At 40.3% G+C, this 21,874-nt stretch overlaps 1 protein-coding gene across 2 annotated transcripts; it reads right to left on the reverse strand.

Moving 5' to 3' along the window:
* Nucleotides 1-1,361: 1,361 nt before the first annotated feature.
* Nucleotides 1,362-20,735, reverse strand: LOC124139383 (cytochrome P450 26B1-like). 2 transcript variants are annotated; one of them, XR_006861762.2, is made up of 6 exons: nt 20,582-20,735; nt 5,445-5,664; nt 3,995-4,492; nt 3,220-3,624; nt 2,816-2,917; nt 2,415-2,556 (listed from the first exon to the last, which is right to left on the reverse strand). XR_006861762.2 is itself a non-coding variant. In XM_046506417.2 (5 exons), exons 1-5 carry the CDS (start codon nt 20,629-20,631, stop codon nt 2,203-2,205), a joined length of 1,527 nt encoding a protein of 508 aa, XP_046362373.2. In that variant the 5' UTR covers nt 20,632-20,735; the 3' UTR covers nt 1,362-2,202. The 2 variants fall into 2 exon arrangements, 1 of the variants encoding a protein (XP_046362373.2); XM_046506417.2 differs by lacking the exon at nt 2,816-2,917 and having other exon boundaries at nt 1,362-2,556.
* Between the last annotated feature and the right edge of the window lie 1,139 nt (nt 20,736-21,874).

A 21,874-nucleotide genomic window follows, 5' to 3' on the forward strand; every position in this document is an offset into this window, starting at 1 on the left:
ATTCATATTAAAATGCATATATGTTGTGAACTAAATATGGATACTGGTACAACAGGGCCGGGCTGCAGCTGACTTCCTGTCTTGTATTGAAAGGAACAGGGTGCGGTGTGGACGTAGGCAGGGTGACGGGTGGGCATGAGGGATACTTTGTTGAAGGGATGGCTGTGGCTCTGGGCGGGGTGATTCTTTGGCGTGTGGTAGACTTGGGTGTGGGACTGTCTGTGGCTATAAGCGAGTTGACGTATTGGCGTGTGGTGTACTTCAAAGTGGGGCTGACTGTGACTATAAGCGGGGTGACGGGGTGACGGGGTGACGGGTGGGCGGGTGCTATACTTGGTTGTGGGACTGGCTGGCTGTGGCTATAGGCGGGACGACGTTTTGGCGTGTGGTGTGCTTGGGAGTGGGGCTGGCTGTAGCTATAAGCGCGGTGACGCGGTGTAGGCTGTATGCGGGGATGAGAAGTGGGTTTGGTGGCTTACACGGGTGGGGCTGGTTGTAGGCTGTATGCGGGGATGAGAAGTGGGTGTGGTGGCTTACATGGATGGGGCTGGCGGCAGGCTGTAGGCCTTGCCAATGGGAACAACTAAAAACCTATCATAAAGGGGAGACTGCTCTGGCCCTACAATCACACAACTTTAAGATCAAGTTGTAGACGTACAAGATCTGAAATTAGGACTGTAAGCAAGCACCATACATTAACTAAATCACTAATATTAAACCGACAACTAAATAATTATAATTTCAAAACTTTATTTCAATCAGGCTATCACATGCCATCCTGAATAGATGAAGTTTTACATTTATATATAGTGTGTTAGTGATAGGATTGAAAACCTTTCCTGAAAAATCAACATGGTCAAAAGAAAACAGTTTGTTAAGTATATGAAAGTGATGACCACATTTAATGTAATATCATAATATCATTAATTTCTGTTTTAAAGAATTGTATATGTTTATACAGAATGTGTAAGCGATATGTATTTATAGTGTGTATATATTATAGTCAAATGAAAGTCAAGGAGTTATCTCCCTTGGTTGTCGGTATCGTGTTGCATGTATATTTCTGCATATGTTCTATTGTAATTGATTAGCGTCCAGTCTATCCAGTGGTCTAATGGATGACTGATACATGTATTACTTACTTGTAATAAGCCTATGCTATGTATCTAGAAATGATGATAATGTTTTACCTATAATTTATTATGTAATTATGTGTTTCAGGGTGCTTAATATCTTAGATCCTTGACGCCGAAGACCCGTGTTCGATTCCCGACATGGGTACAATGTGTGAAGCCCATTTCTGGTGTCCCCCGCCGTGATATTGCTGGAATATTGCTAAAAGCGGCGTAAAACTATACTCACTCACTCACTCACTCTTAAGATCCTTGATCTTTGGCATCTGCAATAAAGACCTCAACCCCGTAGTATGTGTGTGTTAACTCCTTAAAGACATCCACTAAACTGCTGTATACACATATGTGATGGGAAGTGGTATATCTCTACTTCCGCAATCGAGTTTGCCCTCACTCCCTCTCTCAATGACACAGGACAAATCGATGAGATGTATTTTTAAATTTCTACTTTGCATTTGACTTGGGATTGAGTTAATGTGTCTGAATTAGGATGGTTGATGGGACTCAGTGCACTGAATGTTAATGCATAGTGGTATGTGGGACTAAAGTCCTATGGCACAGGTAAATAGCACTTACAATGTGGCATCATAATCATAAAAGAGAGCTCTTATCAAACAATATCAACAAGTTGGCAAGTATGGCACAAACAGATAGCACTAAACATAAACATCAGTCATAACTAAATAGACTGTCAATACATGAATGAACTTCTGAATATCATCAAGGGGTCAAACAAATGTGGTTTGATGAAATGGATGAAGTGTCTCATGTGCATGTGCTGTAATATGAGGTAATATATGATTATTTTTTAAATTGGGAAAATAGACTTGTCAAAATTCCGTGACCTCAATTTGACTACTCATCTTCGTTGCCCATCTTTTCTTTTGTATACTGTGTTAAAGGTAGCCAACCGATGGCTTAAACGTATCTTAAAACATCACCTGGAACTCAGGTTGACTTGTCTCTACCACCTGGAGGTCCCCTAGATTGAAAAGCCCCTTGTACAGTTTTGATTGTAATTGTCATTACAGCAATAAAATCACCACAGTTTGTCTATCTACCCTTTTTCCTACACGGCCTTGTCAAAATCCTGACGAAGGTGAAAGGTCACAGGGAGATTATCTGAAGGCTTTGTTACTGGAAAATAGGAAATCTTAGGGTTTTTGTTCTTTAGTTCCCATGTGCATGTCTTTATCAGTTCCACAATGAAGATTTTTACAAACATTCTGGCAAACTTTTCACCAGGACATGCTCGGGCACCTGCTCCAAAAGGAATGTAGTGGAACCGTTGCTCACGGGTCTCCTTGTCCATGTCATTCCAGCGATCCGGTTGGAATTCCTCCCTGTCTTCAAAGAGTTTGGTGGTTTGATGCGTGTCCCGGATACTGTAGATCACAGACCATCCCTCTGGAATCTGGAAGCCCTGAGGATGGAAATCAACAAAAATGTAGGCGTGAGTTTGAAAATTATTTCTCTTATACTACACGTGTCAGCTATATGTGGAACGAAAGCCAACCAGCTTACAGGTAGGGTGCTGGAAAGCCTAGAGGAACCAAACAGGGAGAACCAGAATTATTACCCAAAGTTTAAGGGATGCAACTTTGCTGAGGAGCATATCCTTTGTGAAAACACGATTTAAAGATGGGACTCAATTGGCAGTACTTGCCATGCATCAATCTTACCGTTTTAAACATAATAATTATAACATAGTCCCTCTTTTTATGTTGTTTAAGGTTGTAGATGTGCCCATTCTATTAGGATTGTGGTCTCCGTTTTAGATGCCTCTGCAAACAAAATGTAGACACTTCTGATCAAACATCGCAGCTAGGGTTAATGGTTGACCAGAATAACTACTTAAATGTTGATCTTAGCCATGCCAGGGTGCAATTGTTGCTATGAAAACCAGATTTGACCAGGATGAACCTCGGTCTTGAAGGAACCACACCTTCCTTGTCTGTTGTTGAAATCGTCCAAAACCTTTGTTAATCCTTCCTACGTTTAACTTATCGAAAACGATAATGAGTAGTTTCCATCGACTTTTACGTGACAAAGAACAAGTGATGGTGTCTTAATATTTTCCATTTACCTCAATCTCCATTGTTTTCTTGACTCTCCTGAAGGCACCACCAACAGGCGGATACACTCTGAGCACCTCCTTCACCACGTGATCTACGTAGGTCAGCTTCTTTAAACTGTCAAACGTCAGCTCATCTTCAGAATTCAACAGTCCGTTCTCGGCCAGTTCTTCTTCGATTCGTTTTCGGAAACCATCATCTTTACCTAAAGCCAGTAGTGTTGAATTTGACGTGCTGGAACTGGTGTCGTTCCCTGCAAACCATAATTCCAAGATGGCGTCTGCCAATTCGTCTGCTGTGAGTGTGGCAGCCGTTTCATCAAGATTCTTCAGTTCATCAACAAGGGACCAGTGTTGTGTCTCACACTGCAGTCTTTTCTTAATTTCCTTTATGAGCTGTTCTCGTGCTTTTAGACCCTACATCGAAAGAAACAGCTTTCTTTAAAAAAACAAAAGGGTTTGAATGTTGCATACATCAATAGAAACAGGTAACAATCCACTTCATTGAAAAAAGAAGGTTTTGAATGATGCAAAAGCAGCAATGTGTGTGTATTAGATATGGTACAGATCACATTGGACCAGATTTGTCGTGGAAAAACTCAATTACTTTCACGCCGCCATGATAAATCTGGAATATTGCTTATTGCAACATATAAACATAACCTCACGCATTCACATAATATCATGAAAGACCATCAATGAAGCGATGGCATGCATTTGTTAAATTGATTTTATGTAAAAATATCTGTCATACACCTGGTTTGCTCAGTAAGAAATAAATACACACCTTGGACAGTCCTGATCGGGGTAGTTCCCATGGCAATGAGAACAAGTTGCCACTGAAAGTCTGGAAAGAACTAATTATTGACTGGAGGTTCTGATCATCGACATCAAATCCAATAAGGATGTTGGCAGCAACTGACATCGCCAAACTTTTGCAAATATCAGTTCCGAGTTGTTCCCCCTTGTTGCACCAGTCTAAAATATGGCTTCTGACAAGTTTTTGAATTCTTGGAACATGCCCTTGTATTGCTGCAGGAGCTAAAGCCTGGAGGAGTAGCTTCTTCCTGATCCTGTGACTGTCAGGAGTTGCGTTCAGTAGTCCACCAGGCCCCATCAGACGCTTGAGTGATTTAGGCCAGCTGCTCTCAACAGTGATGTGTTCCCCCATCAAAATATGGCGTACATTATCAGCCCCGATGATTCTGATGGTAGCCTGTCCCAGTAGGTGAGTCTTGTATACGTGGCCGTACTGTTCCCTCCGAGACAGGAAGAAGTCAGAACCCTGAAGGGGAGACAGTTGTCTTTGTTAGTACAGTTAAACCTCCTTAGTCAGGACACAACGCAATCTTTAAAACCAGTAGCCTGGGCGAAGGGGATTTGTGGCGACATACACCCATGCTCCCACTAAAAAGACACCACATTCTGGCAACAATTGCCAGTCTAGTTCTACATGCTGTGACTGGGGAAATATGAGTCAGCAGACAATCAAAGTGAGTTTTGAATAAATCGAATAAAAAAAAATAATGACAGCCGAATGGCTCGAGCCCAGTTCTTCTTTCAAGCAGAATGACACGGATGAGGATAAGCTCATTTCCAAGAAGGAGTCAAGGACTGCATTCTTGGCGTGTCCTTTTGGTCTGGTAAAGTTCTTTGATTGATACATGGACATCATTAGTTACTTGCACGATTAATAGCAAGGTTTATCTCCATCATAAAACTAATCCAACAAGTAAACATTATGTGTAGGACTTGGAGCAAATGTGTACTTTTGAATTCTCGCTTACGCAACGGCAGGGATCAGAGAGATATCCTGGTCGCAGAATGAACCCATTACAGAGGGACTGACATAGGTTGATATGTAAGGTGTCTGATAAAAATAAGTGGGGATTGGTTCTTACTCTCGCAAGTGGAAACGATAATCGGAGCAGCGTGATGGGATGGGATATTTTCATGGAGTAAGAGTGAATGAGTTAATACGTTACCTAGCATATGTGCGACCTTGAGTAAGATATCGTACATGTCAACATGACCTGCTTGTGTAGTACTTGAAATTAAAGATTAAATCTTTTATCGCGTCAACTCAGAATTATGTCGCATCAACATTTTGTCTGCTACATACCTACGACATTGAACGAAATATCGTACGTCATAAAATCCTATTTGACCTTGAGTAAATCTTTTAACGCATTAACATGGAACTACATAATTTTTTATCCTCACAAAGGATGACTTACTTTAGCTATGATGGACAATGTTTCGCCCACCAAAGGAAAGCCCATAGACCCTGGGGGGAGGGGCAGTTTGCTGCGGGGGTCCTTGGCATGCTGGTAGTACTGACGCCACAGCCAGGTCGTAACAGGGACGGCGAGAAAGGAAAACAGCCCTAACCGGAAGACGTCATCAAGGATACCGTCGTGATCGTCGAAGAAGTCCTGGGCCCTCTGCTGCAGCTCACTGTGGAAGGAATACTACAATTCTTCAACCACTAAAACCAGGGAGTGAAATAAATGTCAAATAGTATTACAAGATGAATCTAGTGTACAAGTATGTAAAGTGTAGGTATGACATGGCTTGTCTTACAGGCTCCAGGGCGGCCGAGAAGGGTTCGATCGTCAGGCCGAAGACCCGGGTTCGTTTCCTGACATTGGTTCATTTGTGAAGCCGATTTCTGGTGTGGTATTGCTGGAATAGTGCTAAAAAGGTGCGTAAAACCATACTCACTCACACCTTTAGATGCTAAAATTGCTGTGCACTCTTGCATCCCTTGGCATATCCAGGACACACTGATCGAAGTTTTGGTTCCCATATCCGCCCAATGTCGGTGTTTCGTATTAAAGTATATGTGATGTTGCATCTGAACGCAACATCTGATCACAATGAAATATCAAGCCATAATTGAGAAGCATGTGGTGCACATGCATACAGAAGCCAAAGTGTGTGCGCCCATAGGGGAATTCACAATTACTTATGCATGAGGTAAGCACACGCTTAGAAAAGCCACAGAGACAGTTTCTCAATGAACAGACAAAATGGCGATTGTTGGTGCGTAAGTGGAGAGGGGAGACGTCAACATCCCAAGTTGCCCGATAGTTTGGCAAATCAAAAAGTGTAATTTGTCGACTGTTGGACAAGTACCGTGAGACCTGTGGAAAACGTGCAATGACACCAGGACGTGGCCAAAGGCAGACCTAAAATACGACAAATACTGCACTACGCAATAGATTCAAATCTGCTCCCATTATCAAAAGAGATTGGCGTACAATGACAGTCCATATAACAGTCCAGTTTCCACCCTTGCCTAACTAGGCTGGAATTCCGGAATTACATTTTGGCTGGACTAACGAGTCTATGCACAGTCCAATCAAAATCGCTTAACGAACTAGACATCCGGTTCGTAAACAACATGGATTTCAATGAGCAGATTGCGGTCGACTGCAGGATTTGCAAAGCATGTGTACCGTCAAGTGGGCGTTTTATGACAATATAGATCTTGATTATCGATCAGATCGTCTTTACTGGGCGCCGCCATCTTGTTTGGAGCAAATGCAAGCGATACGAGAGATGGAATCTGTTTGGTCCATAGGGGAGACGTACAAGGGACATAACACTGGTGGCGATACGATCAAGCCTGAAAATTCCAGGCTGGACTTTAAAAGCCAGTTAACTTCCTTGCCTCGGGAAGATGATGACAAGAAGGCGAAATTCAACAACTACTGTTAAAACCCAGCTTCATGCAACCCGCCTGAAAGCAAGGCGTACTGTCAAGGGTTTTACCCATACGCGGCAAAGATATGGTGGGCTTGGCAGGGACGGGCTGTGCGCAAATGGCGATACACCATGTTTACAGACGAATCAGTGTTTCGTCTCTGATTCACAGATGGCAGAAAACATTGTTGGCGACGTAGAGGCGAGCGGTATGCCAGGGCAACAATTGGTGACCATGTTCTGAATGGGGCGGTAGTGTCATGGTGTGGGTATCACACATGACAGGCGAACTGATTTGGATATTGTGAATGAACATTTGACTGGTGACGAGCGAAGGCTTTAACCACTAGGCTCGAAGTGTTGACTTAATGAATATCAATCTAAAACCTTTATGATAATGTTCTTGATAAGTAAATTTGATTTCATGAGAATGTAGCAATGGTATCATTGCCCTGGCACCTACGAAATATCTTTTAATTTCTAACCTTATGTACACTCAGAGTGAACGTTTGTGTATTAATATGAAAAATGATAATGTATCTGACACAAAGTTGTTTCAAGCCTTGCCTTCGTTACTGTGAAGTCCGCGATATTCCGCGATTGAGAAGAAACGGGATGATTAATAATTTAAGTCATGTGCCTGGAATGCAAGCATAATGACATATGTTAGTTCGAGGCACAATACTAATGACACAATACTCAAATTACTTTTATATTTTAGAAGTAATCATGGTATCTCACTCATCAAATAAATAAATCGACAAAACCCTTTCCGTATCCAATAGAAATCTCAGCATATAGCAGAGTCGATGGTACCATTCCGACTATACCATGAGCACGTGTTTATACATTACTATCAAAACGTGATGATACCAGGTGTTCGCGAAAAGCTGAGCGTATCCTGCCCCCCACAAACACATGCAACGGCAAGTCAATTGATCACCTGAAAAAGCGCTGGAACATGTGGTGCAAGTCAAAATAAGGAATTGCACCTGACATCATTTTTGTCACTGAAGCGTCAAATTTGGAAATGTCCTCCACATGTCTACCATAAAACTTGCTGAAAGCTCTACTGAGGCCTTGAATGGCCAAAGTCATGTTTGGAAGTAAAACCATCCGTTGATTCAGAAACAAGACACCATTGCATATATTTCTATCAAAAGTCAGTGGTTAATTATGCACTGCGTCACTTATCTTTGTTAAATATTAACGTCTTAGCCGTTTGATAAACACACATGCTGTCGGTCACATGGTGCTGTAAAAAAGTGTTGAAATCTAGCAATTGTCGTGGCGATATAGCTACACTCAGTCTCCAGGATGATCTGGAAGCACTAATAATTGAATGGCACGTAGAGCTCGTTGAAATATGATTTATTTATATTTGCCGGTTTCACTCTACGAATATGACACACCTGGTAAGTTTTAAAAAGATAACCTTGACGAGTGAAAAGGAAAAAAGGCAAAAGGTTGTTTTTGTAAAATACTTGTCTAGTAACCTGATTGTCCACTTTCCATACTCTGCTCACGTCGAGATTGTTGCAGTCGATCAGTTGTTCTCCGCCATATTATGTCATATGCAGAGGAAGGAAGTGTAAGCATTTGGAGAGGATTAGTCTAAAGTACAAATAGGTAGTTATTAATGCAGTTATCTTTGGAAAGCACAATAAAAGAAACTGTGTCTTAAATGGTCAGCACAAGGAAACCCATGGCAAGAAAACACATAACTGGGCCTGGCAGGCAGAACTTGGTATATACCCACTATTTGTACCAATAATATAAAGAATAATTGCTTACAAGTCCTATATAGATAGCATAACAAATGACATTCTTATACATGCTTTGGCAGCAAATATCAATCTTTCTGGTCAAAATGTTGGCTGGGTTAAATAAAACAAACTTTTGAAATAGTAAACACAAATAAATGTAATGAATACACTGTAAATAAACTTCAGTCCAAATGTAAAAATATGTTCAGGCATGCATTAAGGGATTCCAATTTATCCAACATCAAGTTAAGAACATAACGGTTGATCAAGTCATCTTTAAATATTGAGAATTATCTTACATATTGTAAAAACAAAGCTCATAGGTCATATTTCTAAAAAACGTCGTTTAAGTAATCACAAACTAATTGTTTAAACAGATAGATATACCAAAAGACCAACCCCACAACGTCTCTCAACATACAAAAATACAACCAAGAAAGGGAATCAAAAATATTCTTCAATCATGATAAAGAATTTGGTACAAGGAACAATTCTTAATAATCTTTACCAACAGTTATCCAGAAATATTTTCCAAGATCTGTTATCATATCTACAAATTCCTTGAATATACAACATTACCACAGTTTTGCTAAAATTATCATATCATTATAATGCACTGGTTTTAAAATAAAATGGGTATGTTGTACCAGTTGTCAGCACAATACCCGTGCTCGTGGGTTTCGCTGAAGCGGTGGACGTTTAAGACCTGCATCACCTCATCATTCATACCATTTTCGATGATTGGGGTACCTGTATATCAGACCTCCAACACGGAAGAAAAAGAGTTTAAACTGAAGTTATCTGAACCTTGGCAGGGATAAACCTCACGCATACACACTCAATTTCTACTTGGAGAATGTAAACACAGTTCGAAACCAAGCATCGAGAATTTAATAGTTATGGCATTTGTCTTATGACCATGGGTGGGCGTGGTGACATACGTGGGTGGGCGTGTTTGGTTGTAGATGGAGATAAATGATGGGCGTAGTGGAATATGTGGGTGGGGTTGGTTGGCTGTAGGCGGGAATGAATGGTGGGCGAGGTGGCATGCGTGGGTTGGTGTGTTTAGCTGAAGGTGGAGATGAATGATGGGCATGGTGGAATATGTGGGTGGGGTTGGTTGGCTGTAGGCGGGTATAAATGGTGGGCGAGGTGGCATGCGTGGGTGGGGAGGCTGTAGGCGGGGATGACGGGTGGATGGGCGTGGTGGCATGCATGGGTGGGGTTGGCTGGTTGTAGGGGGATAGATGGTCGGCGTGGTGGCATACGTGGGTGGTTGGGGGGGTTCTTTGGCGGCGTACCCGGATGGGCGTGGTCGCATACGCGGGTAGGGAGTGTTGGCTGTTCTCGTGAATGAAGGTGGGGCTGGTTTGGTGCAGACGAGAATGAGGCGTGAAGGAGACGATATACGTGGGGTTGGTAATTGCTTCCTTCATCATTGGCCTGTCTGCACATGACGTCATAACCCAGATAACTCACATCATCAACAAATTGTCTCGCTGCTAGATTTCCTTTGTACACTTATATTTGATTATACTGTACAGGCATTAACACACTTTATATTTAGACAGTACAAATTGCCGGTGTTGTTACATCTGTCAAAACAGTACTCTTATTGCATTTAGTTTCCTCATGTTAAAGTCCCTACATGCACGTGCAGCTAGTGTATATGAATTAGAAAACAACAACAACAACATTAGGTTCACTTCAAAATGTCAAAGTATATTTACATTCAAACTGTCAAAAACGGTGGGCGTGGTTTACCATAGCCTTGTGGTGAACACGCTCGCTTGTCACGCCTTCACACACAACACACGCACACATCACGTACACACGCACACACACAAACACACACAACACACGCACGCACACACACACACACAAACACACACCACATGCACGTCGGGATTAGTATCCCTGCGGCCTGAAGATCACCTGGACATACAACTAGGACTGGCACACACACACACGCATACACGCACACGCACACACACACACACACAAACACACACACACACAAACACGCACACACACACAAACACACGCACACGCGCACACACACACACACACACACACGCATATAATTGAAGCCTGTGGCCTGATGATCACCGGGCAATGTAATTTTCATCGGTAATTAGCTTCTCTACAATCATATTTTGTGCTCAACAATTCCCATCTGTGGTTAGTGTAATAGTCATGTACAATAAGTATCACCCACGACTGTAATTTCGGAACATTATCGTGGAGAAAATCGCGAAAATGCATTCATCAGCCACCGAACTGGGTCGTATCCCGACAACCCTCGCAATGTTTGTTTAATTAGATACGGGGTGTGGAGTGTCGCAAAGTTCGACCGGTTTTACACATTATATTTTGAGGTGCACATCGATCATAATGTCATATAAATCCTCCCCAAAGGCCTACCCATGTGTCATTTCTTAGATTACATATAGTCCTATATCCATGACAGTGCATTTTGTTTGTATTGGATGCATGCAGACAAGCATTCTTACCGGTATATGAAGGAAACCGAAGCAAACCCCGGCTCTGCCATATCTCGTGATATAATAAATCCCGATCCTTATGTATCAGTGTTTCGTGGATAAAAGACACCACCGCCACCCCGTTCTTAAATTTGACAGCTAACGAGGGTGGAACGACACCAATTGGAACAGCCAAATGACCTGACTGGGTCATTGAATATCATTAGCTCACTAGGTCACGAGGTAAGACTTGATTCAACCGCTCCTCTCAGGTGTGACCTGAATAGGCCGTACAAAAACAAAACAAGCGCATATCGCTCCCAGCATAAGATACACATCAGACATACTTTCATTTGACGGCTTGTTATACAGTGGAGAATAAGTTATGCTAAACGTTACGAATACTTGTGAGCTTGAAGTGAGAGTGAACGATCGATAATTTTCGGTCGAGCTGACTTAGGGCACTATATATATATCCATCTGGCATTGGAATCTGTGTAGTTGAGGTTGACAAAATATAATAACAATTTGTAGTTTAAAGGTAGAGTAAAATTTTAAACAGTTGCATGTGACCGAGAATGAATAACGCGGTGTGTAATTAGAAGATAAATACTATGTGTGTGTCTATTTCCGGGATTTTATCGAGTATTTGCATCTTGGAAATTCATCTCGAGACCCGAAAGCGTCGAGTATTTGCATCTTGGAAATTCATCTCGAGACCCGAAAGCGTTAGCTTGAGGGGCTCGAATGAAAATTTCCAAGATGCAAATACTCGATAAAATCCCGGAAAAAGACCCACACATAGTATTTATCGATATTGTAAACCTATTGTTTAATTTTGAAAAAAACACGCGCACTCTTTAACACCTCGTACTTTCTCGGTTGTGATGCGTCAACATCGAACGTTCTGTTGCTGCTATGGTGATTGTGATTTTGGTAATTAACGTACACCGGTAATGAGACGCAAATACCATCACGAATAGTTCAGCTACATCCTTGAATTCCTCATACATTTTAGAATCAAATGCCAAATGGTCTTTGTCACCAATACAAATTGTCTAGATGTAATGAAGCAAAATAAATGAGGTGTGAAAACGGACGCTGAAAAAACTGCACTTGTTGGAAATGTAAACAAAGCCATTCGTCTATTCGTTGAGTACATTGGCTCGAGATCTGCATTTTCAGAATATACACGGGAAGAGAATCGTAGGAAGAATTAGGGAATTAAACATATATACATTGCAATAATTTGATATTTTCAACAGAACTTGTCGAAGTTCCCGTCCTGTGTGACGCCATGACTGACGCAAAATCACGCACAACGACAACTGTAATTATCAGAATTTCTGACTATTTTCGTTGGTTTCAATGAAAAATACAACAACAAAAAACAGTACACAGATTGTCAGAATGTTTCTGATTACTTACATGTCCCATAAGAACCCTGAATCAACGAAAGTCCCCTCGTAAAATCCCGCGCACTGTTGACAGTCAACACGCCATTTTGTAAAACTCGGTCACCGGTAGTGATGTCAAACTTCAACATATTTGTTGTACATATTTGGTTATTTCTCTGAGGTGAAGGTCCTTGAATGAAAGTACACACGATCATTGTTAACTGCTTTTTACTGTTTCATGATGTAGATCTTGCATATCTTTTGTACATTTTTTTCACACAATTAATTTCCCTTTTGATATTAATTTTAATTAAAAACTTAAAATCCCAATAATTCCCATGAATAGAGAAAATCAAAATATTTGTTATGAATGTTAATTTTGTATTTCAATTTGCGTCCATTGTTAATTAGTATGCAAAAAATGCTGAGTAATTATGTATTCCTACACAGTGATTCGGTCGCTTGCTTCAGGGAATGCAAATCATATTTTCACCCTTTGACATTTGGTCATGTGACCCAAATTAGCCAATCACAACACAGAACACACTTTCTATAGGTTTACAATAGACCGCTATTGGAATCTCAATGCTGTCAGGAATTACTACGTGCATAGGCCTATCTATATATTAAAACTTGACCTATTTCCTTAACCGAATTATTGAGCCATACTATTGATGCCAGTAGTGTATATTCAGGGGGTTAAAAGTAGGTTTGTTGGTGGTACACGTTCACATGTAGAAGAAATCCCAAAGTCCATCTAAGATTATGGCTATATGAAGCTAGGTCTCTGTTGTGGTTGTTTCATTGTTTATCAATACATACAGCCAAGTTGTTATATATTTTGTATATATTTGCCTGGAAAAATAAGATGATAAAAAAAAACAATCGACTATGTCATCTTGTTCTTAATGCTTTCAGCTGATTATTTCATTTCCTGATTTTAATGGTGATTGGCAGACAATAAAAAAAATATTCCGACAAATATATTGCATGGCATGTGAATTATATACTTGCCAAAGACTATGATAATGGATAACAATATCTTTACTGTCCATGCTTCTTTCCCTTTCCTCGTGCGAAGCAGGTTATCCATAATAACACTTATTGTCATGTTTATATCCAACTCCTTAGTGAGTAAGTGAGTGAGTATGGTTTTACGCCGCTTTTAGCACTATTCCAGCAATATCACGATGGGGGACACCACAAATGGGCTGAAACACAATACACCCACGTGGGGAATCGAACCTAGGGCATAAGGCTACCCCACCTCCCCCTAAATGACTGCAAGGACTCTCATGTGAAATATACTGTCATATGTTGTTTTAGAAAATTGAATGTACTTGGTAAGTCTGCATAACAAGATAAGGATGTACGGAAACATTAATACATATAGAATTCCTCCGTGGATAGAGCGTCTTACCGGAAAGTCAATTATTTGTGCCATGTCTGTCTCTGCCCAACCTATCTGTGTGCGCTATGTTAGATACATATTGAAAACATGGATATGCCTCATGGTAAGTATGAATACGTATAAAGGTAAAAAAAACATTGTATAGTCATAATAATGAGTTCTCCCCTTGTATCGGCGTAAGGCAAGGCGAAACCCTATCTCCCTTGCTATTGTCTTTGTTCCTTAATGATGTAGAAGTATTTCTACACTGCAAGATGGCGTTATAATTCCTAACTTTGATTGCGTTTTAAATGTGGCTGTATGTTTTATACGGGAAACGTTAATTTTGTAGCATGTATGTCGACATGTTGGTATATTTGAAATTTCAAGCCACACATTTACGGAAGCAAAACATACAAAGCATGTGCGTGGAATGTTGATGCTATTCTTTTCCAGCAATAAGAGATACTTCAAAATCGTCTTTATGTAGTTAATTGATGCATCTGACCGTTTCTGGTCATTAGCTGACATTATTAATCCATTCATGTGCAATCCGATGACTTCAAGGACTAATTTTCTGATTTTCAAGGTGTATACAAAAGAAGAACTATACTCCGGAGATCGTAAATAACAGCATAATATAAAATATGTTCTGATTATGCTTATTCATGAACAACGACGACATCTCAATTTAAATGTAATATGGCTGAATTCCACATTCTACATACCACACTTTTGATTTTTGGATGCTCATGTTCACTGGAAATATTTGGAATAGTTATATTCCGTATTTTGAATTAATCCAGTCCCCCGTGATTTTTTTAATAAGTGCACCGCACATAGCCACATGTGAAACGTTTGGTAGCAAAGTCAAAACAAAATCGGAGTAGTGTGTCGGCGAACTTTCATCAAGGCTGTAGTATTTTCCAACCGTTTAATGGAATTCAATGTACAGCCGTAGCTCTGGTGGCTGTCATATATTTTGTGTCCCATGGCTCAAATCTTTTTGCGTCTGTACCGTGTTCCACTGACCTCGATGATCTGTTGGATAAAGGCACAGCTCTCTACAGTCACAGTTAACACCGAAGGCTATGAGGGGTATTTAGGTCATAATCAGCTCCCAGCAGCTACAATCTCATTAAAATCAGATCTTAGTTCTCGCTACCGCTAAACAAAGATCTGAGGACATCCAGTTAGGGGTCACCTCAGAACGACCTTTCATTCGACAAATCAGAGCAACGCTTACCAGATCATGAAAGTGACAGTCGGAATGTGATTTCTAATCATGCAGCCTCGAAAACTTTAAAACGGGGTATTCCGAACGATAGTTACGGGCTTAACGACTGAATCTATACAATCTAGACCATATATTAGCCATTCGAGAATGTTCTTTTGTTCAGGTTTCAATTTTTAAAGCGAGAATTTGTCTTTCGAAGCGTAGTCGCCAATTTGAAATTAGTGCCGTAAAGCACGAGAAAGCTGCCTTCTGATTGGCTAATATCAACTTCTTGTCAGTAATTCCATTGGTCGGTCAGAGTTCGCGAAAGGTCGGTCTGAGAACTAAGATCTGATTTTAATGAGATTGCCATGGCCAGCAGCAACTGCCTCAAGCGATACTGTCTACATAACAGATCAGTTTTATGGCCCCGTCACAGGTGCTCCAAATATTGAAGCAGGGAAAACAAATTTCATAGAATCATTTCAACAAGCAATATTGATATCCCAGTCACTTTTGGTAACTTTTAATGATGTCTCCATTGCAATTTTTACGGATTTTGATTCATATACATTATTTGACTCTCATCAGTGGAATGGTGTGGGTCAGACTGATCCGAATGGACAAGCATTTTTTCTTCTGTTTAGTAGTATGGATGAATTGTTATGTTACATCTTAACAGTATATCAGGCGACTATGCTCGTCGAAAGAGGCGACTAACGGGATCGGGTGGTCAAGCTTTGGTTGATGCATGGCATCGATCCCGATTGCGTGGATCGATGCTCATGATATTAATCACTGGATTGTCTGGTCCAGACTCGAGTATTTACAGAACGCCGTCATATAGCTGGAATATTCCTGAGTGTGGCGTTAAACGACAAACCAATCAATCATCATCATATGAACTCAAACCAGTCATTGTTACAAGTTAACCACATTCCACAACAGTTACTGACACTGGAAAAAAAACCAGTTACTCACCTCATCGTGATCAAAATTACTATTCTTTGAAAGAAAGAAATACAGAAAAGAAACTGACCAAAAAACGTAAAACAAGAGACGAGGAATCTCCGTTATTGATTAGTCCCGGTATTGAAATGTTCTCCAAGTACGTGATAATATTTTGAGTATGTGCATCTGTGATTGTGACAAAAAGACCTTATCTAGTATGACTTGTTTGCCATATGGAGCCCTAAGTATTTTCATGTATAGTATTATAACCAAATGCCAAGTGTAAAAAGAATGATACTATTTCCACATGTTTACATTTGTGCCAGAGATTGCTTCCGTTTCCTTCGATCTACTTTTAAAATAAAGACCCAGGTTAGAATAGGCCTTCAGCAACCCATGCTTGCCGTAAGAGGCGACGAACAGGATTTGGTAGTCAGGCTCGCCGATTTGATCGATGCATAACATCATATTCCAATTGCGTAGTTCGATGCTCTTGGTGTCAATCACTCGATTATCTGGTCCAGACTCGATTATTTACAGACCGCCGTCATATGGCTGGAATACTGCTGAGTGCGGCGTTAAACAAGAAACCATTTTTAAATAGACCTACCCTATGCAAATGTATCAACTGTATTGCCCAATACTCAAAATAAATAATATTTTTTTCCACAACAGCGTTGTGTTATTTGTGGTTAATATAATTATGCTCCTTCATGCCTTTCAGTAACATAATAATCATGCGTTTGTGAGGCATCACATATGGCGGGGAACTTTGATGCTCGACATCAATGTTTTTTTGTTATACTTGGGACGATGTAGGCGATACTCTCCTGATTTCAGACAATGCTAATGATCCCCGTATACCATGAATATATTTGCAGAGTTCTGTAAGCAAAACATATTAGCTATAGATTCGAGAAAAACTAAAGCTCTTATATTCAACGGCACAAAGAAAGATTACAAGCACGTTTTTAAGCTATGTTGTGTTGTTTTACAAAGCGCAAATACATACAAATATCTTGGCATACAGTTCTCCTAAAATAATTGGTTTTTTCAAAGCCAAAAATGAAAAGTTAATTAAAACTGATTTATGTTTTAATCCTATCTTAAAATTGTGGATAATAAATATTGAATACCAACATGTCATTATTGAACTTCAAATCATCGACTTAAAATTAAAAAGGGCAGATGGAACAAAATAGTATAAACAAATAGATTACGTCCATAATGTGATCCCAGAGACATCGGTGATGAGTTTCATTATCTGTTAATCTGCCCATTTCTTAAAGAAAAGAGATATATTTGTATCCCATTATATTATCGTAAATATCCCAACATTCCCAATTTTGCATTTCCACTAAGAAATAGGAATGTTTAATATATTAACTTCTGCAAAGTTATCACGCAACAATTTACATAATATGCTAATTTATATCTTGTATGAACTCTTATTTCTTATGCTGCAACACTGCCTGTCCCCAGAATGACATCGCATGTTGTTCAGTAAACTACGGTTATAACAAACTCAAAGGGACCACTAATTTTAGTTCGTTATAACCGTAGTTCGTTATAAACATATATACAACATATATACAGCAAATGGCTGGGACCAAAAAAGCCAGTTCGTTATATCCACCAGTTCGTTATAAGCGTGTTCTTTATAAACGTAGTTTACTGTACTCGTATTGTATAGATAGATAGATAGATATTCTTTATTTCCTCCAGATATTGAAGATACATATCATATATGATATTATGTATAATAACAGAGCTGTACAGTAGTACAAATTAACAATATTATGAAAAATGATAACTACAAAACGCATGACAATCAAGCATTCTTATAACTGTTTTGTAACAGATACAGCCATTTCCTACAGTATCTTGACACAATAACCATAAGGTCACCCCATAGACTTTGAGATAAAGAGCTAACACACTCAGGCATACCGCCAAGTAGTACAGACAGGATTATATCATCGTCCTCACTACATAGTCTTGCAAATGTAGAGACATCTATCACATCACAAATAATTTCAAATAGTTCATTTCTGTCATTCATATTCAATGTACAATAGAAGAAGACAAGCTTAATAATATCATTAGCTACAATTCTACATCGACATTCCCTAGATGCCAGGCAGAACTTGGTATATCCCCACTATTAGTACCAATAATATGAATTAAAATTGATTACAAGTCCAATATAGCAAATGGCATTCTTAAACATACTTTGGCAGCAAATATCAATATTTCTGGTCAAAATGTTGGCTGGGTAAAATAAAACAAACTTTTGAAATAGTAAACACAAATAAATGTAATGAATCCACTGTAAATAAACTTCAGTCCAAATGTAAAAATAACTTATGTTCAAGCATTCATTAAGGGATTCCAATTTATCCAACAGCAAGTTAAGAACTTGGTCAAGTCATCTAGAAATATTGAGAATTATCTTACATAATTATAGTAAAAACAAAGCTCATAGGTCATATTTCTAAAAACGTCGTTTAAGTAATCACAAACTAATTTTTTAAACTGATAGATATACTAAAAGACCAACCCCATTGGAACAACGTCTCTGTGAAACATGTGATATCTTAGAGATGAAACAGGTGATGTCTAAGAAGATGAGCAACATTATGCACTGTCTTGTATAAAATAAAACCAAGAAAGGGAATCAAAAATATTCTTCAATCATGATAAACAATTTGGTACACTCAGTTAAAAGGAACAATTCTTAATAATTTTTCCCAACAGTTATCCATAAACAATTTCGAAGATCTGTTATCATATCTACAAATGCCTTGAATGTACAACATTACCTCACGCATACTTACTCAATTTTTACTTGGAGAATGTAAACACAGTTCGAAACCAAGCATCGAGAATTAAATAGAGTTATGGCATTTGTCTTATGGCAATGGGTGGGCGTGGTGACATACGTGGGTGGGCGTGGTTGGTTGTAGATGGAGATGAATAATGGGCGTGGTGGAATATGTGGGTAGGGGTTGGTTGGCTGTAGGCGGGGATGAATGGTGGGCGAGGTGGCATGCGTGGGTTGGTGTGTTTAGCTGAAGGTGGAGATGAATGAGGGGCGTGGTGGAATATGTGGGTGGGGTTTGGTTGGCTGTAGGCGGGTATAAATGGTGGACGTGGTGGCATACTTGGGTGGGGAGGTTGTAGGCGGGGATGACGGGTGGATGGGCGTGGTGGCATGCATGGGTGGGGTTGGCTGGTTGTAGGGGGATAGATGGTAGGCGTGGTGGCATACGTGGGTGGTTGGGGGGGGTTCTGGGCGGCGTACCCGGATGGGCGTGGTCGCATACGCGGGTAGGGATTGTTGGCTGTTCTCGTGAATGAAGGTGGGGCTGGTTTGGTGCAGACGAGAATGAGGCGTGAAGGAGACGATATACGTGGGGCTGGTAATTGCTTCCTTCATCATTGGCCTGTCTGCACATGACGTCATAACCCAGATAACTCACATCATCAACAAATTGTCTCGCTGCTAGATTTCCTTTGTACACTTATATTTGATTATACTGTACAGGCATTAACACACTTTATATTCAGACAGTACAACATTAGGTTCACTTCAAAATGTCAAAGTACATTTACATTCAAATTATCAAAAACGGTGGGCGTGGTTTGCTATAGCCGTGTGGTGAACACGCACGCACACACCCCACACGCACACACCACACACCACACACCACACACCACACACCACACACATGTGCACGTCGGGGATGAGTATCCCTGCGGCCCGAAGATCACCGGGACATACAACTAGTACACACACACACACACACACACACACACACACACACACGCACACACGCATATAATTGAGGGGCACGCACTCCTGCGGCCTGAAGATCACCTTGACATACAACTAGGACTGGCACACACGCACGCACACACACACACAAACACACACACACACACACACACACAAATACACACACACACACACACACGCACGCACGCACGCACGCACGCACGCACGCACACACGCACGCACGCACGCACGCACGCACACGCATGTAATTGAAGCCTGTGGCCTGATGATCACCGGGCAATGTAATTTTCATCGGTAATTAGCTTCTCTACAATTATATTTTGTGCTCAACAATTCCCATCTGTAGTTAGTGCAATAGTCATAAGTATCACCCACGACTGTAATTTCGGAACATTCTTCGTGGAGAAAATCGCGGAAATGCATTCATCAGCCCCCGAATTGGGTCGTATCCCGACAACCCTCGCAATGTTTGTTTAATTAGATACGGGGTGTGGAGTGTCGCAAAGTCCGACCGGTTTTACACATTCTATTTTCAGGTGCACATCGATCATAATATCATATAAATCCTTCCCAAAGGCCTACCCATGTGTCATTTCTTAGATTACATATATATCCATGACAGTGCATTTTATTCTATTGGATGCATGCAGGCAAGCATTCTTACCTGTATATGAAGGAAACCGAAGCAAACCGAAGTAACCCCGACTCTGCCATATCTCGTGATATAATAAATCCCGATCCTTATGTATCAGTGTTTCGTGGATAAAAGACACCACCACCACCCCGTTCTTAAATTTGTAGACAGCTAACGAGGGTGGAACGCCACCAATTGGAATAGCCACATGACCTGACTGGGTCACTGAATATCTTTAGCTCACTAGGTCACGAGGTAAGACTGGTTCAACCTCTCATGTCAGGTGTGACCTGAATAGGCCGTACAAAGAAAACAACAGAAGCGCATATCGCTCCCAGCATAAAAGATACATCAGACATACTTTCATTTGACGGCTTGTTATACAGTGGAGAATAAGTTATGCTAAACGTTACGAATACTTGTAAGCTTGAATTGAGAGTGAACAATCGATAACTCTCGGTCGAGGTGACTTAGGGCACTATATATATATCCATCTATCATTGGAATCTGTGTAGTGGAGGTTGACAAAAATAATAACAATTTGTAGTTAAAAGGTAGAGTAAAATTTGAAACAGTTGCATGTGACCGAGAATGAATAACGCGGTGTGTAATAGACCGCTATTGGAATCTCAATGCTGTCAGGCATTACTACGTGCATAAGCCTATCTATATATATAACTTGACCTATTTCCTTAACCGAATTATTGAGCCATACTATTGATGCCTGTACGCGGGTCGTTTTGTTTATATTCAGGGAGTTAAAAGTAGGTTAGATTGTGGTACACGTTCACAGGTAGAAGAACTTCCAAAGTCCATCCAAGATTATGGCTATATAATGCTCTGAGGTCTCTGTTTTGATGGTTTAATTGTTTATCAATACATACAGCCATGTGGCTATATAGTTTGCATATATTTGCCTTGAAAAGTAAGATAATTAATTTAAAAAATCAATCGACTACATGAAATCTTGTTCTTAATGCTATTAGCTGATAGTTCATTTCCTGGATTTTAGTGGTGATTGGCAGACAATAAAAAAAATATTCCGTCAAATATATTGCATGGCATGTGAATTATATACTTGCCAAAGACTATGTTAATGGATAACAACTTCTTTATTGTACATGCTTCTTTCCCTTTCCTCGAGCGAAGCAGGTTATCCATAATAACACGTATTGTCCTCTATATATCCAACTTCTTAGTGACATTAAGTGAGTGAATGTGGTTTTACGCCGCTTTAAGCAATATTCCAGCAATATCACGGTGGAGGACACCACAAATGGGCTTAAACACAATGCACCCATGTAGGGAATCGAACCTAGGGCA

Source organism: Haliotis rufescens, unplaced genomic scaffold, assembly GCF_023055435.1.
Source record: "Haliotis rufescens isolate VD_foot unplaced genomic scaffold, xgHalRufe1.0.p SCAF_27, whole genome shotgun sequence".
Lineage (NCBI taxonomy): Eukaryota > Metazoa > Mollusca > Gastropoda > Lepetellida > Haliotidae > Haliotis > Haliotis rufescens.